Below are 27,628 nucleotides of genomic sequence, written 5' to 3' on the forward strand. Positions count from 1 at the left end.
AAAAGGCTCAATTGCTTAACAAATATTTCTGTTCTGTGTTCACGACTGAAGTGCCGGGAGCGGGACTGCAGAAGACAAACATGAATAGGGATGGAGTAGTGGTAGACCATGATCGATTTTCCGATTGTTGTCTTCATGAGGAGCTAGCTACACTAAAGGTAGAAAAAGCGATGGGGCCGGATGTTGTACATCTGAGGGTGCTGAAGGAACTTAATGAAGTTCTGGTGGCGCCGCTGACTGACCTTTTCAATACTTCTCTGGAATCAGGAGTGGTACCGGAGGACTGGAGAAGGGCAGAAGTGGAAGTAAGGAAGAATTAGGGAAATACAGGGCAGTAAGTCTGACTTCTGTGGTAAACAAATTAATGGAAATGCTTTTAAAATAGAGAATAGTGAAGTTCCTGAAATCTGGTGGATTACAGGACCGGAAGCAACATGGATTCACTAGAGGTAGGTCTTGTTAGACAAATCTGATCAATTTCTTTGACTGGGTGACCAGAGAAATGGATAGAAGATATGAGCTAGATGTGGTGCATTTAGATTTTAGCAAAGCCTTTGACAGTGTTCCACACAGACATCTAATAAATAAACTGAGTGCCCTCAGGATGGGTCGCAAAGTGACAGGCTAGGTCAGGAACTGGTTGAGTGGAAGACAATAGAGGGTGGTGGTCAATGGAGATCACTCTGAGGAAAGAGATGTCACCAGTGGTGTGCCTCAAGGTTCTGTTCTTGGGCTTGTCCTTTTTAACGTTTTTATAAACGATATTGCTGAAGGGCTGTCGGGTAAAATTTGCCTCTTTGTGGATGATACCAAAATCTGCAATAGAGTAGACCGCCAGGATGGTGTGAATAACATGAAGAAAGACCTGACAAAGCTTGAAGAATGGTCTGAAATTTGGCAGCTAAAATTTAATGCTATGAAATGCAATGTCATGAATTTGGGCTACATAACCCAAAGGAACAGGACAGTTTAGGGGTGAAGAACTTTTGTGCACGAAAGAAGAATGGGAACTTAAGAACATAAGAATAGCCTTACTGGGTCAGACCAATGGTCCATCAAGCCCAGTAGCCCATCTCATGGTGGCTTGCTCTGGATTGGTAGCATGGAATATTGCTATTCCTTGGGTGTGATTGTATGTGATGATCTTAAGGTGGCCAAACAGATTGAAAAGGTGATGGCGAAAGCTAGAAGGATGCTAGTTTGCATAGGGAGAGGTATGGCCAGTAGGAAAAGGGAGGTATTGATGCCCCTGAATAAGACTCTGGTGAGACCTCATTTAGAATATTGTGTACAATTCTGGAGGCCGCACCTTCAAAAAGATATAAAAAGGATGGAGTCGGTCCAGAGGAAGGCTACTAAAATGGTGTGTGGTCTTCATCATAAGGCGTATGGGGACAGACTTAAAGATCTCAATCTGTAGACTTTGGAGGAAAGGCGGGAGAGGGGAGATATGATAGAGACGTTTAAATACCTATTTAATAAAAATGTGCAAGAGTCGAATCTCTTTCATTTGAAAGAAAACTCTGCAATGAGAGGAAATAGGATGATATTAAGAGGTGATAGGCTCCGGAGTAATCTAAGGAAATGCTTTTTTACAGAAAGAGTGGTAGATGCATGGACCATTCTCCTGAAAATCTGGTGGAGACAGAGACTGTGTCTGAATTGAAGAAAGGCTGGGATAGGCACATGGGATCTCTATGGGAGAGGAAGAGATAATGGTTACTGCGGATGGGCAGACTGGATGGGCCATTTGGCCTTTATCTGCCATCATTTATTTATTTATTTTTTTTATTTATTCCATTTTCTATACCGTTTTCCCAGGGGAGCTCAGAACGGTTTACATGCACTTATTCAGGTACTCAAGCAGTTTTCCCTCTCTGTCCCGGCGGGCTCACAATCTATCTAACGTACCTGGGGCAATGGGAGGATTGAGTGACTTGCCCAGGGTCACAAGGAGCAGCGTGGGTTTGAACCCACAACCTCAGGGTGCTGAGGTCGGAGCTTTACCCACTGCGCCACACTCTCCACTGAGGAAAGAGCATGAAAGTGCAGTGCTATCTGAACTCCATCTCTAAGGTTCCTGAGGGCATTGCTTACCTGGCAACGCCTGATCTCCACCTCTGAAGCTCCTTGTGGTAGAAGTTCAAAATGATCCGCTGTTCCTAATCGGTCAGGATCAATTTCTTGACCCATATGCCTTGCTACAGTTTTCATGGCAGGGCCCAGGATTTCAACCCTAGAGAGACATAGCACAGGATATGCTCAATGTGGAGACACCAGCGCTCTGACATATTATGCTAATAGCATTGTGTTGCATTTTTTTAAATAGTCGATCCTGCATTACTTTTCTGTGTAGTCCCTAGGGGTCTGATTTTATAACAAGGGACTTATGTGAGAAGTGGAAAGGGATCTCTTTTACATTCGAAACAGGCATTTATAAAACAGACTCCCCAAATCAGCTCCAATAGTAAGCAAAGTCAATCGTGTTGTACATTGTTACTACTGTTTGGGTTTCTTCTGGGAACTTGTGACCTGAATTGGACTAGATAGACCATTGGTATAACCCAGTAAAGCTCTTCTTCTGTTTTAATGTGAGCCAAGTATAGGACAATCAAGCCATTGTGACATTACTGATAAGGTGGGCTCTTATTGGTGGAGTGAGGCATTATGACATCACAATCTCAGCTCTGGAATGTTGCTACTCCTTGGGTTTCTGCCAGGTACTTGTGACCTGAGTTGGCCAGTGTTGAAACAGTATACTGGACTTGATGGACCTTCGGTCTGTCCCAGTGAGGCTATTCTTATGTTCTTCCATGGCCTCTGTGGTGGAAAGTCTGGCCACCAATCAGTCTGAGTGCTTGTAACCTGGATTAGCCATGGTTGGAGACAGGACACTGGGCTAGATGGAGCATTTCTTTGACCCAGTAGGGCTATTCTTATGTGTGCAATAACCTTTACTGAAGCAAATATCTTTCAAATAACTCTGAAACAGCATATATCTATTAAAATACCTAAATTCCACCCAAAAGACGGGCGTAAACAAAGATCTGGGTTTCCTATCACATGGTTTTTACCATAAAATTACTGATTTGTCATCTGATCACCCATCCATCTCCCTACATCTCACCTTGAGCCTGTCATTGGGACGCCCTTCCCTTTCACTTATATATTCTAATACTGTCATAGTTGATTAAACTGTCCTGAAGAAGAATGTTGGGATCTTCCAAAGCTAGTGGAAAAATGTAGAAAGTTACCATCTTATTTTCCTTGTTAGGATTGATTTTATTTCTATTTAAATATAGGTAGTATAAAGAAATAAAACAAACAACCAACCCCCAAAGTGATACCTTTTTTATAGGACTAAATCAATGCATTTTATAATGAGCTTTCGAAGGTCACCCTTCATCTTCAGATCAGAAAAAAGCAAATGTAGACAAATACCAGTATATATGAGGAAAACATGAAAGCATTTTAGGGCTAGGAAGAGGGAGGGAGGGCAGGAGACAGAGAGGGGGCAGAGCAGTTCTAAATGTCTTTATAGTGGGGAAAGAAAGCCCAGATCTCTGTTAAATCCTGTCTGGTAGGTGTCAAAATACTTAATATTTCCACATTAAAATATGAATTAAATATTGAAATAGATAGAGCTACTTCTTAGCGGTTTAGAGAACATTGAAAGGGATAACATAATGTGAGTAACAAGGCTAAAAACAAAGTAAAACCAGTAAATTAGTAACGAAGCAAATAAAATTACAAAACAAAACAGGAGCAAAAGAAATTAAGGTAGAACTACATTATTGATAGGAAAAAAGAACAGGGAAAGGGAATCACAATTGGGAGGGGAGACGTAGATTCCGTCGAAAAAGAAAGGGATCAGAGTCTGTACTAAATGAAAAAAATAAAAATAAAGAGGAGATCGTCCTTATAAGGACGGTTAGAGACCAAAGGCATCTTTACTACTAATACCACTATTTATTATTTCTATAGCGCTGAAAGGTGTATGCAGCGCTGTACATTTTAACATGCAATAGAGAGTCCCTGCTCAGAAGAGCTTATATTGCTTTTAAGTTGGATTTAAAATAAATTAAAGAGGTAGGGAGAGATGCACCAGCTCCCGACTCCACCTCCTACCTCCTCTCAACGTTGTACTTTAAATCTTTGGGGCAGACGCCGCGCAGCGTCAACAAGCAGGCCTGCTCCCGGAAGTAGAATGAAGGGTTCCGGGACAGGCAGCTGCCCCGAAGATATCAAGTACAACACAAGGACATGGTGGGAGGGCTGGCACCAACCGTCGATCGCCAGTTTTTGTGGAGGCCATGGTCCCTGTTCGGACACCTATGGGAGAGGTAATATTATACACCATTTTCTGCATGCAAAGTTCATGGAAATCAGTTTTTATAAACCGAGTGGTGAATGATTGTGTGGACTTCCCTGGGGCACAGCTTTGGGCAGAGACACCAAAGGGGCACTGTTAAAACAATGGGAAGTATGTTACCGGGATTGTGGAGGGAGAGGCAGTTTAAGACATGCATGAAGGAGTTGAACCAAGGGAGCTAATGGAAACTCACCTGTACAGCTCAACAAACTGCTTATAAAGAGGAAGGGTGTTGATGTCCTCAGTATGAAGCTTAATTCGGCCCCAGGCCTCCTTAAATACCTCCAGCTGTATCCAGATGATGAGGAAGGATTGTAGCAAAGCGTAGGCAGTCACGGGATCTGTGGAAGGCTTCCTTTCCGGCTGGGGCCTCTCCGTGCTCACTTCAGCTCCTTCGTCAACAGTAGGCTGAAATTTGGGAGGAGAGAATCAAAGAAGAACTTGCTTATGTGTGTTACATTTTGTTTAGATTTTGTATGCATATAATCAGGAAGGTTAGGCTAGACTCAGGGCGCTGGTCTTTGACCTAAGGGCCGCCGCGGGAGCGGACTGCTGGGCACAATGGACCACAGGTCTGACCCAGCAGTGGCAACTCTTATATTTTGTTTTTCTTTATAGATTGCACGGATGATTTGGGCACTGCAGTTACATTTGAGCAGTGGGCGAGCATAACGCCAGATTCAATAAACAGCACTGAAAAGTAGGTGCTGGGAAAAATTTGCTCTCACCACTAATCTATAAAGGGTGCCCCGGGAGGAGAGCATGGGTCTTACGCTCAACAGTTCCAAACTCCAATATCTGTTTTATCATTCCCTCTGTAATTCCCCCACCTGAGCACTGTTTCGATACACCTTCTTGACTAGATTGTAAGCTCTTTGGAGCAGGGACTGTCTCTTCTGTATTTTGATGTCTAGTAGCACTACAGAAACGATTAGTAGTAGCAGAAGCCGTCTGAACGCTCAGTGACATCACAATGCAGCTGGATCATAGCCAGAATTCTTGATGACATCATAATACAGCTGCACATGGCTCCCCCACCTCAGCACTGTGTACTGATGCACCTTCTTGTCCAGTTTGTCTGTCTTGTAAGCTCTTTGAGCAGGGACCGTCTCCTGTGTTTTGATGTACAGCGCTGTGTATGTCTAGGAGCGCTACAGAAATGATTAGTAGTAGTGGATATGGGAATTACATCAACTGTAACCTGGTGTATATCCTGGAACATAATTTGACCGGTCCATGCTCATCTCATAGACATACCTAGGGTTACCAGATGCCTGGATTTCCCCAGACATGTCCGGAGGTCCAGATGGCTTTTCAAAAGCCGGCACTTAATCCAGGTCTTGAAAAGCCTCCTCAAATCGCATCGGGTAGGGAGGAAATCCACGCGGACTTCCTCTCTACCTGACAAGAGCAGGCAGCGGGGGGGGCAGGGCTAGGGCGGGACTGGGGGTGGGATTAGGGTGTTACAGGGCTTGGATGGGCAGAACTGGGCGGGCCTGAGGGGCGGGTCTAGGGGGGGTCTGGATTTTCTGATTGGAAAATCTGGCAACCCTAGACATATCCCATTTGGGGTTGCGTATGAGGGAATTTGGGTTTCGAATCGTATGCAGCCAGATCTGTGTAGAAAGCCAGACTGGAGCCAATTAATGTCAATAATGGATGGTTAATGGCAGTAACTAATTTATTTGCAGGCGGATCTCAGGACCAAATTTGGGCGCCATTTATAGAGTCTGGGGGGTGGTAAGTTCCTTCTTGAGAGTTCATATTATGTTATTAGAACTGAATGTTCAATTTACAGTCTTCTGGATTATTAAGTCTGTGTAATGAATTAGTAAGAGAGAATTTCACTGAACTCCTTAACAACCCACAGAGCGTCTATCAGTCCGTACGCCAGACAAAACCTCCAGAAGGCATTTGTGGCGGGATTACAGAGGTCCTCAGTTACAAGGATCTTTTTTGCCCATTTTCAGAGCAACTCTCAAACTATGCGCGTGTGTGCGGGATTGGTGCCCGTGTGTGCGGGATTGGTGCCACCAATTAGCAAGTATGCATTAAGCGCTAGGTATCATTCCAGAACATACACGCCAACATCGTTTAGAGTGTAAGTGTGAGGGCAGGACATGGGCGTGTCTCCGTGCTACATTGCGTAACTTATAGAACACTGTACGTTTCACGCCAGCACTTACAACCGCCACTGATTTAGAGAACGTTACTCTAACACCCCCTCCCCTCCTCAGCTATTGGGTTCCTCTGACATTCGTGTAAAATGGATCATGCTGCTCCTTTACTAAAGAACTTCTATTGGTTACCAGTAAAATGTTGCATACATTTTACACTTCTCTTTCTCACTTTCAAGGCTTTTGGGCAAGGTACACAGAGAAACATAGAAACATGATGACCAATAAAGGTCAAATGGCCCACCCTGTCTGCCCATTCAGAGCATCCACTATCTCCTTTCCCTATAGGCAAAGGCTCTTTACACCTGCATTGTGAGGTCATAGAGCTTGATGGTAATAGAAACATGATGGCAGATAAAGGCCAAATGGCCCATCCAGTCTGCCCATCCGCAGTAACCATTATCTCTTCCTTTCTCTAAGAGATCCCGTGCGCCTATCCCACACCTTCTTGAATTCAGACACAGTCTCTGTCTCCACCACCTCTACCGAGAGACTGTTCCATGCATCTACCACCCTTTCTGTAAAAAAGTATTTCCTTAGATTACTCCAGAGCCTACACCAAGCTTATGTATCGTCACTGACTATCCCACATTCTTCGGCTCGGACCTTACGATCACTGAATGATCACCTGGTAGTCTCTATTGGGATCTTGGTGCCACGAAGCCGTTATACAAATAGCCCTAAGTGGAAGTCATCAGGGCACCTACATCTTATCAAATTGCCATGAAACACAGAAATAAATCTCTCAGGAGCTGACGTTGACCTTCAGTGTCCATCCCAGGCTTTGAGAATGCTGCAGTCGGCACTCTAACCTGACACTCTGCACCCCTGTGGTGGTATTTCTGTGCAAACATCGCCATGTTCTGCATCCCGACCACTCTTTTTTGGAGAGGCAGTGGTACTGCACAGCACCATGTCACACTGCCATCAGCTTCCTCCTCTGAGCTTTTAGCCCAACTGAAATTGGCTTCTGGAACACAAGTCTTTTCAAGGACTCCTCAGATCCTCTGAAGCACCTCTCTTGGAGCTCAGTGCTTCTCAATCCTGCCTGGGGGTTAGGTTCTTAGGATATTCCCAATGAATGCTCATGAGGTAACTTTATATGCAGTGGAGGCTATGTATGCAAATCTGTCTCATCTGGTGGATATCCTGAAAGCCTAACTGGCTGATCTACATGAGATCACTGTTACTTCAGACCCTTGCACACTTCCGTTGCTTTGCAAAAGGAAGGGTTAATCCCCCTGAAACAATCTTTCCCTACTCTTTGAAATGTTGATGGAGCTCTTTCAACCCAAAGGAAAGTATGATAGACCCCAAATAAGTTTCGAGTTAACAAAGGACAGTAGCTTCTTCAATGCTGTGATAAAAATCCATCCTGTCTGAGACCTTGAAACCTGTGACATGATTTCCCTGGAAATTACCTGTTTGCCCTTGGAGGAAGAGGTGTCCTGACCATCTCTGTCTTCTAGGTGGAAGGAGATAAGCTCGTGACCTCCCTGGAGAACCTCCTCCATGAGCAGTTGCACCCCGACCAGCTCTCCATGAGCCATGCTTCGCTCTTGGTCACTGAGGTCACACAGGCAGAGCTGCAAGCGGGGGAAGAGAGCGCTGTGAGGTTGATGGACCACTCAGCCACACAGAACTAAACCAGCGCACACAGACCCAAGGTACTACAGAGCAGAAACACTTAGAGGGTCATTCTAGAAAGAAGATGCTGAATACCTGGTACACCTGAATATGACTCACCTTACGCTACTACTGAAAAAGGCAAAATCCAAATAAAAGGAGAAATGCAAGACTATAATGTTGGCACATACATATGTAAGGACGTCTGCTGTTTTGTACATACAAACACACCTTACTTAGTGTCTATCTGACAGTGGGTAGACACATATCAAAGAAAATAGATCTAAAAATACATCTTACCCAGTATAAATTGTATAGAAAAAATAGGTACCACAATGTTTCCCAAAATTGTGAGATGTTCAAAGGTGCTAAAAAATACACAAAGTTTTTCAAAAAATCATTTCAATGTAATAGTTTTCATCACAAAATTCTACGTGGATTTCTAACTCCAGCTTGGAGGTGAGCATATCGTAACATTTTCAAATGAATCAGATCATAGGACCTCCTATGATCTATGTATCATTTCAGGTCCGCATCCTGATTTTGGTGTTGTGATCATCTGTCCTCTGCCCCTCCTTCCCACCATTTAAATTAATTATACACTAGTGCAAAAAACTGTTTCGTGTGCATATGCAAATTATGAACGATCAAAAAACCCCTTGGAAGGGAAGACAACACTTATCTTTTTTTTTAGTCAAGGTGTTTTTATTGAAAAAAATTTTTGAATTAAGGTATACATACAAAAGGACAAAAGAAAACTAGAGTTATACAAGTTGCATAAAGATATATATAAGTAAATTAGTAGTAAGGTAAAGCAAAATGAATGATGTAGATAACATTTGTATAACCCATAATCATACAACTGGTAGAAACAAAAAGGCAATTCAACAGCATGAATCCTTTGTAAATAGAGGGAAAAAGAGGCAAAAACAAACGTAAAAAGGGGTCAGAAAAATCAAGGATTAGGAATATGAAGAAATAGCCTCAATGAGTTCCATCTGGTTTTGTATCGAGGGAATCTATAGGTGGATTTAGCCAAGTAGGCTTCAGTGCGATAGGTAAGGCAAACTAAGTTCCACCATTGGGAGTGTGAGACTTGAGTAAGGTCTTTCCAAGAACTAAGGAGGACTTTAAGAGCTAGGGAGATCAGAAAGTCCATTAGATATGCGTCATCCTCAGTAAGTAATGACTTCAGGGCGGAAGATTTTAGTAAAAGCATTTGATAAGTGAGAGCAATGTTAATGTGGAAAACGGAACAAATGGTATTCCAAACATCATTCCAAAAGGAACGTATCGCTGAGCAGGAAAAGAGGAGATGTTGCAAAGAACCTATTTCTTTATGACAGGTCCAACAGTTCTTGGAGTAGGAGGGATTTATATTATGAGATTTGATAGGTGTCCATTGAGCTCTATGCAAAAGAAAAAACATGCTTTGGAGAAAGGATGCTGACCTAGAAGTGTGAAAGGTGGATCGGAAGATGTGTGACCAGTCGTCATCAGAGATGGTTTGTTCTAGGTCCAGTTCCCAGGATTTTAAAAGAGGGAGGGTAGAATTGGGAGAGTAGGACATAAGGAGTTTATAAAAGTGGGAAGCAGTATGACCAATTGTTAAATATTGGTTGGAAAGAGTAAACAATGTCGGGATAGAGGCGGAGGAGTGGAAACCTGATTTCTTTATGGAGGAACGTAGTTGTAACCATTTGTAAAATTGTGACTCCGCAAGAGAGAAATTTGTCATGAGCTCCTCAAAGGTTAACCAGGAGCCGTCAGAGTGGCAAATGGATTCTATACACCAGATGTGTCTAGAGAACCATGTAGGCCATGCAATAGGTTTTTTATCTATTAGGAATTGACGGTTGTGCCAGATGGGGCAGTAGGCAGATTTGCACCAAGGAATGTCTAGTTTTTTGTCAAGTTCAGTGAGGATTTTGTGAGAGTTCTGAATGATGGGGTTATAGGGGAAGTGTTGAAGAAGGGTGGAGCCCAAGAGTCTCAAAGGCGGGTAAGGGTGTAGAAGTGCTATTTCTAGGGAAAGCCAATTGGGAAGGTCGGAAGCATTTGGGGAGGAAAGCCACATTGCACCCTGTCTTGAGATGAAAGCTTTATGGTAACAGCGAAGGTCTGGAAAATTGACCCCTCCGGATTGCTTGGGAGCCTTTAGTTTTTGGATGGAGATACGGTGCGGTTTATTGTTCCATAGAAAGCGGAGCATAAGGCTTTCAAGTTGTTTGTAGAGAGAAAGAGGGAACATCAGGGGAAACATGTTGAAGATGTAAGTAATTTTAGGTACCACCATCATTTTTAGAGTATCCAGCCTCCCCCACCAAGATAGGTGTAAAGGAGACCAAGAGGCTAAGGTATCTTTGAGTTGAGAAAGGAGTTTGGTGGCTATAGCGTGAGAAGAGGATGCGATGTCTTTATCAAATGGTAGGCCCAGATATTTTATCCCAGTGGAGACCCAAGTAAAGGGGTATGATGGGTTATGGAAGGGAATGCAGGAGTCATGGAGAGGCATTATTTCAGATTTGTCCCAATTGATTTTGTAACCAGACATCGTAGAAAAGAGAGAAATAAGATGGACTAAAGAAGAAAGTGAGGTTTGTGGAGAAGGTAAATACAAAAGAACATCGTCAGCGTAAGCTGAAATCTTGAATTCTACATTAGCAATTGTAACTCCCTTGATATTCGGGGATTGGCGGATAGCCGCCAGGAGGGGTTCAAGGGCAAGGTTGAACAATAGCGGAGACATTGGGCAACCTTGTCTGGTTCCCCGGTGTAGTGTAAAGGGTGCTGAAACATCATCGTTAACTACCAATTTAGCCATAGGATTATGGTACAATAGAGAGATCATATGAATAAATGTTTGAGGGAGACCAAAATGAGACAGCACACAGAAAAGGTACTTCCACTCCACCCTGTCGAAGGCTTTCTCCGCATCTAAAGAAACAATTACTGAAGTCTGAGCATCCGACAGAGCGGAGTGGAGAATATGACACAAGAGTCTAGTATTGTCAGCACCATATCTCCCCTTCATGAAGCCCACTTGGTCTCTATGGATCAAGCTGGGCATGACATGTTCTAAATGTAAAACCAATAGTTTAGCAAAAATTTTATAGTCCAAGTTCAAAAGGGAAATAGGGCGATAATTCTTCACTAGTTGAGGATCACGATTCGGCTTTGGTAGGACGATGATGTTCGCTTCCAGAAATCGGTGTAGATTATCGGGGGAGTCTATCAGATGTTGGAAATAGGTGAGGAGGTGTGGCGTCAAGAAGGAGGAAAGAGTTTTGTAGACCATCAGGACCACGTGCTTTAGCAGAAGGCATTGAAGAGATAGCTGTAGTAATTTCTTCGGGAGAAAGAGGTTGTCTCAGGGAATGTTGTTGAGAGATGGTGAGGGAAGGGAGGTCAAGAGAGTGAAGAAAGTCCATGATGCATGATTCAGATGAAGATGATTCTGATGAGTACAGCTTTTCGTAGAAGGAACGGAAGTCTTCCAAGATGTCTTTTGTGGTAGTGTGCAATTGACCAGTTGGAGTTTTGGTGTGAGTGATTCGGTGCTTATAGCGTCTGCCTTTAAGATACATGGCAAGAAGGTGTCCAGATTTATTAGAGGATGCATAGTATGTTGCAGAACGTCTAAATATAGAGGCAGATGCTAGTGAACTAAAGATTTCATTATACTGAAATTTCAGTTGTTGTAGTTTCTTGTAGGTGGAGGAGTCAAATCTGTGATAAAGTTGGGTTTCAAGAGTGTGAATTTCAGTTTCAAGTTGGTGTAAAGATGCTTTCTTCTGTTTGAGTCGAGAAGCAGCAAAACTGATCGACTCACCTCGCAGCCAAGCCTTGTATGACTCCCAAACGATAGAAAAGTCAGAGACAGAGGAGATGTTATTAAGGAAATAGACTTGAGATTCATTCTTGATGTGTGAGATGAAGGAGTCGTCTTGCAGAAGGAAGGTATTCAGTCTCCATTGTCTTGATTTGGGGGGAATAGACCAGTTCAGGGAACAAGAGACTGCTGCATGGTCCGAAATGGTTATGTCATGTATTTTCGCAGACGTGGTGATGTTGACAATGTCTTTAGAGCCCATGATATAGTCAATCCTGGAGAATGAGTGGTGAGGTGCAGAATAAAATGTAAAGTCCTTGGAGGTAGGGTGTAGAATCCTCCAGATGTCAGACCAACCATAAGTTGTCATGAGGTTGGAGACCGTCGAGCGTACTCTGAGTTTGGATGGACAACAGGAGGAAGATCTATCAATAAATGGGTCTATGGGGAAATTGAAGTCTCCCGCTATTATGGTATCCGTCGACAGAGCGGATTTGCAGATGGTATGGAAGGATTGGAAGAAGGAGGGGTCGTCAGCATTCGGTGCGTAGATATTGAGGAGTTTCAGAGGTTTCCCATCAATAGATCCGTCGAGGAAGGACCAGCGACCACCAGAATCAAATTTGTGAGAGGAAAGTTGAAAGTTGAGGGACTTGCTTAATAGGGTTATGACACCATTTTTCTTCCCTGTGGCTGGAGCAGCGAAGCAGTGTTGAATCCAGCCTCCAGATAATTTCTGAGCTTCTTCCAGACTAAGATGGGATTCTTGAATGAGGCAAATGTCCGCTCCAAGATGTTTAAAATAATGAAGAATTTTTTTCCTCTTGATGGGACTAGAGATGCCCTTAACGTTAAGGGAAACAATATTTATGTTAACCATAGTCGGGTGGAAAAAATCTCATATGGCAAGATATAGAGTTCCATGAGAACAAATGTAGATGATGGATCAAGTTCAGAATTAAGCTGAAAGGTATACACCAGAGCAGAGAGGCTTTGGAGGAGTGAAAAAGAACACAAATAAAAATAAAGCGAAGATTCATGCTGAATAAATTCAGGAACAGTGAACAAACAAAGATCCAAAAATGGGATCGCATGCTGATCAGATGCACTCAGCGAGCTCACGCCCAGCCCAGGCGAGTGTGGAAAAAGCAGAAAGACTGAGCCTCAAGAGGATACTCAGTATAACAGTGAAAACAGTCAGGTCATGTCACTGACATTGTCATCCAAGAATTTTTGCAGCTCCTGCGGATCATCAAAGTTTTTCGTAGTATTGCGGTAAGTAATCCGCATTCTTGCAGGGTAGAACAATCTATATTGTGCGCCAATGCTCTTGAGACGGGGCCGCATAGAGAGAAAGGTTTTGCGCTTCTGTGCTGAAGATTTAGATAGGTCAGGGACAAACAGAATCCTTTTGCCCTCTACTGTTAAGGAGGGATTGGTCCCCACAAGCACGTCCCCACATGTAGCGCTGTAAAACTTCAGGACGCTCCTCACATTGACCGAATTTCCCAAGATACCCCTCTTGCCCTCCCGTACCACCCAATACCCCCCTCCCGCTCCCAACACTCTCTAACCACAAAAGGGAGCACACCTACAGATGCACTCTTTTCACCCAGGGCATTCGGAAAAGTTGAAAGGGGACAGATTTAATACAAATGCCAGGAAGTTCTTCTTTACCCAACGTGTGGTGGACATCTGGAATGCGCTTCCAGAGGATGTTATAAGGCAGAGTACGGTACTGGGATTTAAGAAAGAATTTGACAATTTCCTGCTGGAAAAGGGAATAGAAGGGTATAAATAGAGGATTACTGCTCAGGTCCTGGACCTGTTGGGCCGCCGCGTGAGCGGACTGCTGGGCAAGATGGACCTCAGGCCTGACCCAGCAGAGGCATTGCTTATGTTCTTATGTTCTTATGGTCTTTGCAGCTTGCAGGATCTGAAGTGTTTGGGGGTACCTGAGAACTTTGAGAACAATGGGCCTCGGTGGTTTGGAGGGAGCCGGAGGCCCAGATGGCACTCTGTGTGCACGCTCTATTTCTAATGGAGGGGTAAATTGAAGCTTCAAGATGGTAGGAATGAAGGTATGGAGGAATTCTAAAATATTTTTACCTTCTGAATTTTCTGGCAGGCCAATCAAGCGCACATTGTTCCGGCGCATACGGTTAGAGATAACTTCCAGATCACTTTGAAGCAGGGTTATTTTGCGGAGTTCACGTTGGATTTCTAGGTGCTGGGAGTCATGGGCTGCCAGATCAATTCGCTCCTCTGTGAGATCAATTCGGGCATTATGTTGTTTAAGCTATGACATTATATTGCCGATTTCGTTTTTTATATCGGCTGTGGCAGCCAAATTCTCCTGCATGAGGCCGCGGAGCACATGTAAATCAGCTGCTATAGAGGCGTTATGCTCAGCGGAGTCAGTTGGGCAGGCCTTGATGGGGGACGGCGGCTCGTGTTTAGACCGCTTAGATGCGGTGTGCGCAGCGGAAATACCCGCTGTAGCGGCGGTTTCGGCTTTAGTCGATTTGGAGGACATTCTTACGGGTAAGGCAGTGGAGTGCTGACCAAAATTATTCCGGATGAGGCAGAAAGATCTGATTTTCGCTGCGGGCTGGAGCGGAGCAAGATCGCTAAGCAGCCATCTTGATAACAGGCACGTGACGCCCCTTATCTTATCTTATCTTAAGTGGATCCAGCCAACGTCAGCACTGGTAAATAGAAACGCCCGACGCCTGATGGTGAAGGCGTTTCAATCCTTAATGGATCTTCCTTGGGGGATTTTTAAGAGTGGCTGCCTCTTTTTCCAAATGAATCAAATGAAGAAAAATACTTGTAAGGGAACTTCTATCCTGTGACCGGCGGTCTGCAAACCTTAAAATGGGTAGACACATAGCAGGGTCTGGGGAGACATAGGGCCAGATTCTACAAAAGCCCCTGAAAGTTAGGGGGCGGGAGCCACCCTACCATCACCTAACTTAATTGGTTTAATTGGATTTAAGTGGCGTAATAATTGGTTCCGCCATTAAAACCCAATTAAACCCTCGTTAAAAAAAAAAAATAGCTGCTGCTATGTGGCCTCTGGGACTGGCGCCTAGGTCCCTGGCAGCTAGCGGCAATAGTGATGCCAAAGACCAGAAGTGGGCGTGGTTAGGGGAGGCGCCGGCTGCGGCATTACTATGCTTCGCTGGCCGCGATTCAGGAAGGACTCTGGCCTACGTTTCTGGTGCTTAGGGTCCTGCGATTCTGGATGCAGTGTCCGTCGGTAGGCGTCACTTACAGAATCAGGGTCATAGCGTCTATCAGACAATGGGTAGACACACGGCAGGGTCTGGGGAGAAGCATCTTACGTGGTGTCTTTCTAGGGAAGTCTCGGTTTTATTCGATTTTTTTTTTTTTTTTTTTGCATGTTGTGCTTTTTCTTGATTTCTTCAGTTATATTTCATGCAATAGGCATGGAGAATAAAATGATCATAAATAATTATTTTTATATATATTTGTGTAACTTTGGCCTCACTTGAATGTCTTTGGGCACCAGCTGGTTCTTTGGGTGAGGCACCCGTTAACGGATCTACAAAACAAAGTCTGTATTGGAGCTGGGTACAGGTCGGGGTTGGGCTAAATCCCGGTAGGCTGAAGGGCACGCTTTCCTGAGTCTCGCTGATTAACTTGATCTCGCTTTCCAGAATACAAACTCAACAAGCAATTGTCTGGGTGATCAATTTAATCACAAACTCTTCCCTGTCAAAGTCCAAAGAAGGAAAAAAAAAAAAGAAAAGCCACATTCCAATTCAGTTTCAGAATAATCCAACATAATACCAGGAAACAGCGTGTGGTAATCCCGGGGAGGGGGGGGGGAGGCATGTCATAAGGCAAGGCACAGCATGGAGGGAGAGAGACAACAACATTAGGGGAGGAATGCTTTTATTTTTTTATTTAGTAAATGATTTACATCTGCTGTCTGTTCAGGAAGAAATGCATTTGTTTCTTTTCCTCTGGGATTGAATCTTAGGGTTTGTTTGTGAATATTAGTATTTTAGTTTTTGGTCCCGCATTTGCATGGGGTTATCTGTGTTCTGGTAGGAATGAATGTTGAGAAGCATACAGTGTGCTTTGTGGAGTTTAATTTTGTGGTTAACCATTATGTGTTGTTAATATGATTATATTGTATGTGTGTATATATGGAAAATGGATGGAAAAAATGGTGTTACAATTAGTACTATTATGGGGGCGGAGATTGGGTAGAGATGGACACGACTTAGCCCTGTGATCTTCAATTGCTGGTCCACAAAATAATTATAGGTGTCAAAAGGTTGAAGAACACTGCCCTACACTACCTACAGAAAATATGGGGCTACAGTATATCACAGTGGTCTCAAACTCAAACCCTTTGCAGGGCCACATTTGGGATCTGTAGAAAAATAGTTAATATATCTTACTAAAGAAATGACAATTTTACATGAGGTAAAACTCTTTATAGTTTATAAATCTTTCGTTTTGGCTGTCTTAATAATAATACAGTGTTCCCCCCGCGAAGTCGCAGTTTGCGAATCGCAGACTCGCTCATTTGCAGTCTGCTCCAACCGTAGTAAAGTTGGGCTATACCAATCAGGAGCTGCGGATCAAAGCAGCTCCTGATTGGTACAGTCCGACTTTACTACAGGAAGAGGCGGTCAGAGCAGATCATGAGTGATTTTCTTCACCCGCTGGCGCTCCAGCTGCCCTCTCCTGCCTCTTGACAGGCAAAAAAAACCGCATTTGCGGTTTTTTGAAATTTGTGGGGGTTCCTAAAACGGAGCCCCTGCGAATTTCGGGGGAGTACTGTATTGTGATTTATAGCTAAAGAGAAATATGATCAAGAAACTGTTTTATTTTACTTTTGTGTTTATGATAAACATACTGAGGGCCTCAAAATAGTACCTGGCGGGCCGCATGTGGCCCCCGGGCCACGAGTTTGAGACCACTGGTATATCAGGTAAAAGCAGAAACAGAAATTCCCCCTTTACCAGTACATTCAGGGTTCTGGGACGCTGATCCCCAGAGCTATGTATAGAAGTAGCAGCTGCTTAGAGAAATTCTCTGCCAGCTCCTACAAAACTATTAAGCTGAGAACGACAACAAGCTGCCTCTCTCTCTCTCTCCTAGGGTTGCCAGATTTCCTCTTTCAAAAAACCAGAGGATGCCTGGCCCCGCCCAATTCCACCCTAGTCCCTCCCTATTCTGCCTTCTGCTCCTCCCCAGCCCCACCCCCAAACAAACCTCCCCGAGCTCGAAAGCCGCATTTGGAAGCCTTTGCACATGCGTGGATGCCGATGCAATGCTGCCACACGCAAGCACGCGTGTGTATGATGTCATCACGGTGACAGACGCAATTGTACAAAGGCTTCCAGACGTGGCCTCCGAGCTCAGGGGTTTGGAAATCCCTTCGGGTGCCTGGACAGTCCTCTTAAGAGGAAATGTCTGGTTTTCCCCCCTAGACCAGGGGTGGGCAACTCCGGTCCTAGAGGGCTGGAATCCAGTCGGGTTTTCAGGATTTCCCCAATGAATATGCCTTGAGAGCAGTGCATGCACATAGATCTCATGCAGATTCATTGGGGAAATCCTGAAAACCCCTGCCCTAGACTCTCTCTTCCAAAACTTCTTCCTTCCCCTTCTCACACCCTTATCAGGCTCATTTAAATATTATTATTAATTGCAATGCCATATATGTGGTTTCCCACAAAGTCCTGGTAGAGCAGCCCTGATTACGAGATTGAGCCACACACAGCGCTATGGACACACATGGTACTAGGTACGGAGAACAGGGCCAGTAGCCACTACCTGCATATCATGGTCTATGTCGTGAAGGCTGCTGATAGTGAAGGGAAACAATCCACCATCTGCGAGGAAGGTCCTCCATGGAAAAAGCATGAAGGCCTGAAATAAAATCCACAGAGACAAAGACATTAAACACCCCAGATCTATAAACAACTGGATAACATGGAACGTGGCCTTTGGGTTCATTTTATTGAAGGCAGGAGGTCCTGAAGCAAAATTTGAAAGGTAAGTACAGCTTAATACCATGATAAAGCTTAACCCCCCTCTTACCATCCCCTCCCTAACCCCAGATCCTACTTTTCCCTCTCTTGGAAACCTTCTCTGATCTAACGTTGTAACCCTTCTTCCATAACTCTTTTTGTAATCCGCTTTGAACCGAAAGGTAATGGTGGAATAGAAATCTGTAATGTAATGTAATGTTAACCCTACTTTGCTTCTATCCATGCCGTTTGGGGGCTGCTGGTTCTCTTTCCTGACTTGGATTCCCTACACTGCACAGTTTGCCTGGGTAGAATTTATGTCACCAAGATCCCGTTGCACAAAAGCTTTCTGTGGCAGTAAGGCTCGCTAAAGCAGTCTTACTTAGGGTTACCATATTTTTCTCCAGGACACCCCAGACACATGACCCCACTCTGTTCCACCCAACCCCACCCATTCCACCTCCAGCCCCGCCCCATTCCACCACCAGCTCCACCCCCCACAAAGCTTCCTCTCTTCTTCCGCGTTTGGAGGGCCTGGAGCATGCTCAGAAGCCCTCCAGATGCGGCCGGAGCTCGTTGGGGTTTTCTGAAACCCAGACAAATGCCAGGTTTTGGAAAGTCCATTCCTCTAAAAAGAGACGTATCTGGGTTTTCCCAGACATCTGGTAACCCTGGCCCTACTGCCACAGAAGCTGTCCTCCTGATGCACAAAGGGATTCTCCCTGGCAGCTAAGATCCTTGTGTCAACCACTGAGAACCGTATGCAAATGCATCGCAAGGAGCTTATTACTATTTAAATGCACAAAAGGAAACGTTCCCCTTCCCTTTTATGGGGCAAAATTTTCGAAGCTGTCCTGCATGTGTTGTGTGAGGCAGCAGTGGTGTTAAACTTAGCAGCCTGAGGAATTCAATAGTAAGGAGTGTTGCCTAAATCCTCCAATAGAATAAAACCCTCTTGTAGGAAAGCAGACACTGTAGGTCCTTCAGGTAAACTGTCCAACTTCCTGACTTTCCAGAAAGGGATAGAAGGTGCAGGAAAGTGTCCAATTGCTAGTATTTAAGATCTATTCAGTGGCGTAGTGAGGGTGAGAGGTGCTCCCTCCCCGCTTGTGCCTCCCCCTTCCCTTCCCCGCTGCGAGTATCAGCTTCAACGTGCTCCTCGTGATCCCGGCAGCTTTCCTATGCTTGGCACCCGGCGGGAGAGCCTACGTGGTCATGAAGGCTACGTTGACGTTATGGAGGAAGGGGGGGAGGAGTGCGAGAGCCCCCGCTAGGACACCCGGAGCAGACCGCCCCCTCACTATGCCACTGAATATATCGATCCAAATCACAATACAAAATCTCAAATCCACTCATCTGGAAAAGTGCATTCTATATAAGAACATTATCACAGGAAAAGGCCTCAGAAATGGAGCCTATGCAGTCATGATATCATAGACTGAGTTGGTCCAGTCATTGGCCAAAAACCTGTTAAGTGAAACTCTTCCTTTTAGTTAAACTGACTACGCCGACCAACTCAGTCTATGATATCCTATACCCTATACAACCTACCTTAAAACTCCTAGGAGTAACAATAGACAGATGCTGCACAATGCAGGCCCAAATCAAGACCACCCAGAAAGCATTTCTAACCATGCGCAATTTAAGAAAAATCAGAAAATTCTTCAATATAGGCTAATAGTCCAATCTCTAGTACTAGGTCTATTGGACTACTGCAACATACTCTATCTGCCTTGCCCTGCAACAATGATAAAACAACTACAGACAATTCAAAACACTGCACTCAGATTAATCTACTCACTGAGAAAATTTGACCACGTCACCGCGGCCTACCTGGACTCACACTGGTTGCCAATACAAGCACAAATTCAATTCAAACTATACTGTCTATTATTCAAAGCAATAAATGGCACAGCCCCCAATTACCTAAACAACCGCCTGTACCAAAACGCCACCACTAGGCAAAGAAGAACTAAGACCCCTTTTACCTACCCCCCCACTCAAAGGCACCCAGCGCAAGAAGATATTTGACAGTCTACTGGCGACGCATGCAGCGAAACTGGACCACACTATCTCCAACCTGCTGATAACAACAAACGACTACAAATATTTTCACAAAGAAATCAAAACCCACCTATTCAAAAAATGTATACAGATGGCTTAACCCCAACCGGACCCCCCTCAACGCAACTCCCCCCTTCACCAGTTCCCTTCTCTTTAGCCTCAAGCATGTCAACTGCTTCCCTAACGGTATATATACTGGATCTGCACTATTTCCTATTTGTACAGCATCTTGTAGCTCTTGAAATATACAGCTCCATTCTTCTTGTAACTTCTCCTGGAAATGACCAGAATTCTCTCTGGAATTATCCTGGAAATGTCCAGTTGTCTCTTTTGTAATCCGCCCAGAACTGCAAGGTTGAGGCGGAATAGAAATCAGTAATGTAATGTAATGTAACTGTGCGTAGGCTCCATTTCTGAGACCTTTCCTGTGATAATGTTGAGAAGTTTCTTCTTATATAGAATGCACTTTTCCAGATGAGTGGAATTGAGATTTTGTATTGTGATTTGGATCAGAGATACCACTCGGGGTAGTTTATTTAGGGTATATACTGAATATATTGAACCAGTTTACCATGTAAACCCCAACACAGAACTCTACAATCATTCTTTTGGTTTTCAGATTACACTTCTCCCTCCATATTCGCGGTTTCAACAATCGCGGTTTTGATTATTCACCCACCCCCCCCAATGACATCAGCTCGCATAGAGAAATCGCTGATTCCAAGCGTTTACAGAGAAAATCGCTGATTCCCAGCACTTTCTTCACCGTGTTTTGCCTCTCCTTCAGGAACAGGCCAGAAATCCTTGAAAACAAACTAATCACCACAGGAATCATCTCAATCCCCTGAAGCAACCTGCTCTACTCTACACTTCCTCTGGAAATGTCCAGATAACTTCCTATGTAATCTGCCTTGAACCGCAAGGTAATGGCGGAATAGAAATCACTAATGTAATGTAATCTCCCACCATGTTATTTGCAGTTTCACCATATTCACAATGGTTTCTAATAGAAAGCCACGGTTTTTCTGTATTCGCGGGGCTGTTAATCCCCTATCACAGCAAATACAGAGGGAGAAGTGTATTCTTCTCATGAACCATATTTCAGTCATTTGTGTAGTTTTGCATAGTTTCCTAGGTCCACAACATTTAAGGCAGGGGTGTCAAAGTCCTTCCTTGAGGGCCGCCATCCAGTCGGGTTGGCAGGATTTCCCCACTGAATATGCATGAGATCTATTAGCAAACAATGAAAGCAGGGCATGCAAATAGATCTCATGGGAAATCCTGAAAACCCGACTGGATTGCGGCCCTTGAGGAGGGACTTTGACACCCCTGATTTAAGACTAGTTGTTGATTTGCCACCCAAAATTGCACCATTTTTTCACTAGTGTTTTTAAAAATTATGACATCTCCAAATCAGCGAGAGGCTCTGGTGGCAGCCTTATCCTCCTCTTTTTCTAGATATACCATTTGCCCTGCGAAGCTCTAACCTTGTGGCTCCGTGGCTCCAGTGGCTGTGGAAGGGGAAGTTGAGAGGCCACGGCACTCCTGGCCACAGCATTACTCAGAGGGAGCAGCCCATGGCCTGCGTTGTCTGTAGTCCTCTGATAGGCCGTGATGTTTCCCGCCGACAGGAAAGCTTCTCTGCAACAAGGAACGAGCCATGAAGTTGTAAATGCAAAACCATATAGTAGAGCACAGGCTGAAGGCGCTCTTTTCTGAGATTTATTATAAAGGAATGATAAAATACTCTTCCCCCAGTCTCAAAAGAAGACCCCATGGTCATTCCTAGTTTCATCCTCTTTCCTGCACCAATGGACATGCTCTGATCCCTAAAATTACAAGTCCGTAGATGTAGTGAAGTTAGGGTTACCACTCATCTGGATCTACCTGGACATGTCCTCTTTTTACAGAGCTGTCCGGGTGTCTAGACAGTTTCCTGGGTTTCGGACTCACTCTCTCCAGTCCAGCCCCCACGCTGGCTGGCTACTGCGCTTGTGAGTCTCCCCATCCCAGCGCTGCTGCGATCCTCCTGCTGTGTCCCACCTCTACGGTAACAGGAAGTGCTGCAGAGTGAAGGCTTCCAGGGCAGGAGGATCGCGTCGTTAACGCTGCCAACTGCCCAAAGTTGGTTTAGGTTTTTTTTAAAAAATCTTTATTCATTTTAAAATCTTATAAGTGTGACAACAAATAATAACATTTTAACTTAAATACAACACTTAATAGTCTTCAATAATCCATCTTAAAACTTATCTCCCCCCTCCCCCCATTCCATAACAATTTTTTAATCACTTAAAAGCATATAATAAATTCCTTCTAAACATTCCTTATAATTATACAAAGCTACCCCTCCCCCATCCTTGGACATATACAATTAAAGGGAAAAAAGGTATTTACTCATTACAATAATTTGTTAAGGGCTCCCAAACATCTTGAATTTTTTTTTTTTTACCACCCCTGCTGTGTAGCTATTACCCTTAGGTAATGTCCAAGTATATTCAGAAGAAGAGATAGGCAAATGGTCCATAAAAACAACTGTGACCTGGTTAAGAAAAGAGTCTAACAGCTCCTTTAACAAAAGCGCGCTAGCTGCTACCGCCTCCTTTTAAGCAGGCGGTAATTTTTCGGCTATAGCGCGCGCTAATCTTGTGCGTTTGCTAAAAATGCTAGTGCACCTTAATAAAAGGAACCCTAAAACTCTAATCTAATCTAAGGCTTGGCTTTATATACCGAGACATCAGTCCAAGAAAGCTCGATTCGGTTTACAATAGTTAGCTTACAAATAAAAACCATGAGGAATGGGACTAAGTTTTGGAAGATTAATTTTCAAAGTATTTAGCAAATAAAATGATTTTTAAAGATTTATGAAAAAGTTGAAGTGAACGGAACTCCTTAAAAGGAGTGGAAGATCATTCCAAAGTTGAGAAAGCTTAAAAATCAAAGACTGAGTGAAAATCTTGACTCCTTTTATCCCTTTCTTGGAAGGAAGAGATCATTTAAATAGTTGATTACCTCTTGCAAAGGAAAATCTGTAAACGTTCCAAGATAAAGGAAGGAGAGGAGTAAAAATACCATACAGGATTTTAAAAACAACACATTTGAATTGAACTCTGAAATAAACCGGAGGCCAATGGAGACTCGTGGTCAAATTTACGTTTCCCAAAAATCAGTTTCACAGCAGTATTTTGAATCAGTTACAATCTCAATGGATTAGTAGCTCTCGGTTCCCTTTAAACACTATCATCCATTTTAAACTCAAGCATCTTTCACATTCTACATTTCTTGGTCCTGATTCTTACAAACGGAGCAAAAAGAGCTCCACGGGATGTCAACAAACGGACAAAGTGGAACACTATGACGTCCTAAGAACATAAGAACATAAGCAGTGCCTCCGCCGGGTCAGACCATAGGTCCATCCTGCCCAGCAGTCCGCTCCCGCAGTGGCCCAAACAGGTCACGACCTGTCTGAATCACCAGAAGGGGCTCCCTTGCTACCTTGGTTTCCCATTGAAGTCCTATCTTCCCATCGAAGTCCTAATCCTCCGGTCTTGCACATTCACGACTTGGTTGGGTTTCCATACTTATTACCTGATTAGTTTTCTATACTTGTATTACATCCCAGCACCTCTCTCAGTATCCCACGATCCCTTTATCCCTCAGGAATCCGTCCAATCCCTGTTTGAATCCCTGTACCGTACTCTGCCTGATCACTTCCTCCGGTAGCGCATTCCAAGTGTCCACGACCCTTTGGGTGAAAAAAAACTTCCTTGCATTTGTTTTGAACCTATCTCCCTTCAGTTTCTCCGAATGCCCCCTCGTACTTGTTGTCTCCTTCAGCCTGAAGAAACTGTCCCTATCCACCCTCTCTATGCCCCTCTAAGCACCTTTAAGAAAGCATAAAACAGTCCAAGTAATAACAAGTTGCTGTCTAGGAAAATAGACTCAATTCAGAGCAGTCTCTCATCCAATTCCCACTCTCTCCTTCTAGCCTCTCATCCTCCCTCTCTCTCTCACTTCCCCCATTAAGTCGCCTTGAGCCTTCATAGGTAAGCACGACGCACATATAGAAGATTCGATTAGATCAGTCACTTTCTCTCACCATGGCCGTGTTTCGGCTGGTGCACTTCATCAGGAGAAGTGATTATCAACTGATGTTTAGAACACAGTTCAAAAAGAGAATTAATCACACAAAATGAGCTGAAGCTAGTTGATATCATCTCGACCCGTGAGTTTGTAAGGCATTTTACTTCTCCTGAGTCTGTTGTAGGGGAAAACACCCTCCAGGGCTTCAAGACTAAGCTGGACAAGTTCCTGCTAAACTGGGACGTACACAGATGAGGCTGGACTCATTTAGAGCACTGGTCTTTGGCTTGGGGGCCACCGTGTGAGCGGACTGCTGGGCAGGATGCACCACTGGTCTGACCCAGCAGCGGCAATTCATATATTCTTATGAAGAAGGCGCACCAGCCAAAACACGGCCATGGCGAGAGAAAGAAACGGCTTGAAATTGAGAGAAAGTGACTTTTTTCCCAGATGGCAACTTGTTATGATTTGGACTCTTTCATACTTTATTAAAGGTGCTTTGGACGTCATAGTGTTCCACTTTCTTTGGTCACCTGTTTCTTAACAAACCCTCTTTAGATGCCTTTATTCTCCTCTGCCAGAGTTAGTTTAACCGTGAAATCACTGGACCTTTTTCGCTCTTGTGGGTGGCAAATAGCTCTTCGGTGTCCTAATTCCCTCGGTGTTGACAATGCATAAAATGCAGTCCTATCTTTCCCTGGTTAGGTATGTGCAGGGCTGGCCCAAACATGAATCATATCTGATCCTGGTCTGATTGAGTCATTTGAATATTATTGGATCCTTTGCCTTACTCAATGGCTAAACTTGGATTTTGTGCCTATCCCAGGGGTGGGCAACTCCGGTTCTCAAGGGCCGGAATCCAGTCGGGTTTTCAGGATTTCCCCAATGAATATGCATTGAAAGCAGTGCATGCAAATAGATCTCATGTATATTCATTGGGGAAATCCTGAAAACCTGACTGGATTCCGGCCCACCCCTGGCCTATATTCTCCTGGTGTAATACATTGTAGATGTCATATAATGCAGCGAAATATAATGAGGATAGCTGAGAACGCTGGATCCAGTTTTTAAAAAAATTGCTCCTGTTACATATTGCACTGATATAACACAGATTCACTTCAAGGCAGTCAAACATTTTGAGATCTGATGTCAGTGTTATATGAGGCCTCCAGACAGTATACTTTGTTGAGGAACCAGGAATAGGTAAAAGGGGCCCCTGTAGAAGGCAAAGACTCCCCCTCTCTTCAGCAAATGAACTGGGCGGGTGGCGAGGGGCTGTGACCCCCCCTCCACCCCCTCTTTGTTTCTTACCTAATCGAATGTCTGACTGCCACACTGAACTGCAGGAGCAGAACCTCTCTCCGAAGAAGCAGGAGCTCAGCTACCCTCTTGGGTTCCTGTGGGTTTGTGAGGCTGTCAATCAGCCTCTGAATCTCGACAAGCTCAGTGCCTGGAATCAAACAAAAGGAGTGGAAGAGAGGAAGAGATCATGGTTACTGTGGATGGGCAGACTGGATGGGCCATGTGGCCTTTATCTGCCATCATGTTTCTATAACCATAAAGTTCTATGACATCACAATGCAGGTGTAAAGAGCCTTAGCCTATAGGGAGAGGAGATGCAAATGTTAAGAGCCTCAGCCAATAGGGAGAGGAGGAGATAGTGGATGCGCCTTTTGTCCTTTATTTGCCAACATGTTTCTATAACCATAAAGCTCTATGACCTCACAATGCAGATGTTAGCCTTAGCCTATAGGGAGAGGAGATGCAAATGGTAAGAGCCTTAGCCAATAGGGAGAGGAGGAGATAGTGGATGCTCTGGATGGGCCATTTGGCCTTTATCTGCCATCAGGTTTCTATAACCATAAAGCTCTATGACCTCACAATGCAGGTGTTAGCCTTAGCCTATAGGGAGAGGAGATGCAAATGGTAAAAGCCTTAGCCAATAGGGAGAGGAGGAGATAGTGGATGCACCTTTTGGCCTTTATTTGCCATCATGTTTCTATAACCATAAAGCTCTATGACCTCACAATGCAGGTGTTAGCCTTAGCCTATAGGGAGAGGAGATGCAAATATTAAGAGCCTTAGCCAATAGGGAGAGGAGAAGATAGTGGATGCTGTAGATGGGTGGACTGGATGGGCCATTTGGCCTTTATCTGCCATAATGTATCTATGTTTCTATAACCATAAAGATCTATGACCTCACAATGCAGGTGTTAGCCTTAGCCTATAGGGAGAGGAGATGCAAATATTAAGAGCCTTAGCCAATAGGGAGAGGAGAAGATAGTGGATGCTGTAGATGGGTGGACTGGATGGGCCATTTGGCCTTTATCTGCCAACATGTATCTATGTTTCTATAACCATAAAGATCTATGACCTCACAATGCAGGTGTTAGCCTTAGCCTATAGGGAGAGGAGATGCAAATGTTAAGAGCCTTAGCCAATAGGGAGAGGAGAAGATAGTGGATGATATGGATGGGTGGACTGGATGGGCCATTTGGCCTTTATCTGCCATCATGTATCTATGTTTCTATAACCATAAAGCTCTATGATCTCACAATGTAGGTGTAAAGAGCCTTAGCCTATAGGGAGAGGAGATGCAAATGTTAAGAGCCGTAGCCAATAGGGAGAGGAGGAGATAGTTGATGGGCCATTTGGCCTTTATCTGCCATCAGGTTTCTATTAAGGATCCGATCTTCAGCCACAGGAATCTGTGTTTTGCTGACTGCTGCTGGGGTTAAACTTGGAATTTCAGTGCTGGACCTTGTCCGGGCAGGGTCTATGATGATTCATTACAGCCAGTTCAGTGAGGCCGTTTCAGTGCCCAGTTTATCGTGGTCCTTTGATCGCAGCTGTTTCCGTGTGTGGGGTTAAGGGCTTTGAGGCCTGGGAAGGGGTAAGATTAGGGTAAGGATTGAGGTTAAGGTTTGTCAGACCTGGTGCTAGTTCGCCTCCTCCACGTTCACCCTGTTGATCTCCAGCCCGCAGTCCCACCACCTCAGTTCAGGATCCGGGCTCCGCTTTGCCGATGCGTCGCCCATTCTCGCCTTTCTCTCCAAGCCGGTGGAAACAAGTGGCAGAGCCGCAGCTTCACCTGCTTCTTGGGCACGGCGTTGCTTGCAGAGGGCTCCAGGGAGCGAGGTTTGGGGGATCAGATCTTAGAGGTGGGGCTGAGGCGGGGGCAGTGGCATGGAAAGACACAATGGGTTGGGAGATCAAGGGGGTGGGGGCTCCAAAGCTGGGAAGGAAGAGTTTGGGGGGATGGGCATGGGGGCTCCCGACTGGCGGAGTCAGGTCAGGTGTCAGTCACTCAGTGCTATGGGGAGGGGAGTGCTGTGAAAATACTCCCAGATCCCAGAAAGGAAAAAAAACCCCCACTGCATGATTTATATTGTAATCGAACTAACATAATACATTCTTTGACTGGTTCTTGAAGATCTGATCAAGACAGTAGTGGAATTGTCTA

The 27,628-nt window shown here is 44.5% G+C and overlaps 1 protein-coding gene across 2 annotated transcripts in view; it reads right to left on the minus strand.

The window, feature by feature from the left end:
• The window catches only part of LOC117357639, a 269,485-nt gene that overhangs the window by 81,461 nt on the left and 160,396 nt on the right, over window positions 1-27,628 (minus strand). For both annotated transcript variants that reach the window (XM_033938503.1, XM_033938504.1), the window contains exons 30-35: window positions 25,477-25,615; window positions 21,573-21,726; window positions 17,825-17,920; window positions 7,971-8,135; window positions 4,566-4,780; window positions 2,098-2,236 (exon numbers count right to left, since the gene is read on the minus strand). In XM_033938503.1, coding sequence (XP_033794394.1) covers window positions 2,098-2,236; window positions 4,566-4,780; window positions 7,971-8,135; window positions 17,825-17,920; window positions 21,573-21,726; window positions 25,477-25,615 — 908 coding nt within the window. The remainder of the gene's footprint in view (window positions 1-2,097; window positions 2,237-4,565; window positions 4,781-7,970; window positions 8,136-17,824; window positions 17,921-21,572; window positions 21,727-25,476; window positions 25,616-27,628) is intronic.

The sequence above is a fragment of the Geotrypetes seraphini genome, chromosome 3 (assembly GCF_902459505.1).
Source record: "Geotrypetes seraphini chromosome 3, aGeoSer1.1, whole genome shotgun sequence".
Lineage (NCBI taxonomy): Eukaryota > Metazoa > Chordata > Amphibia > Gymnophiona > Dermophiidae > Geotrypetes > Geotrypetes seraphini.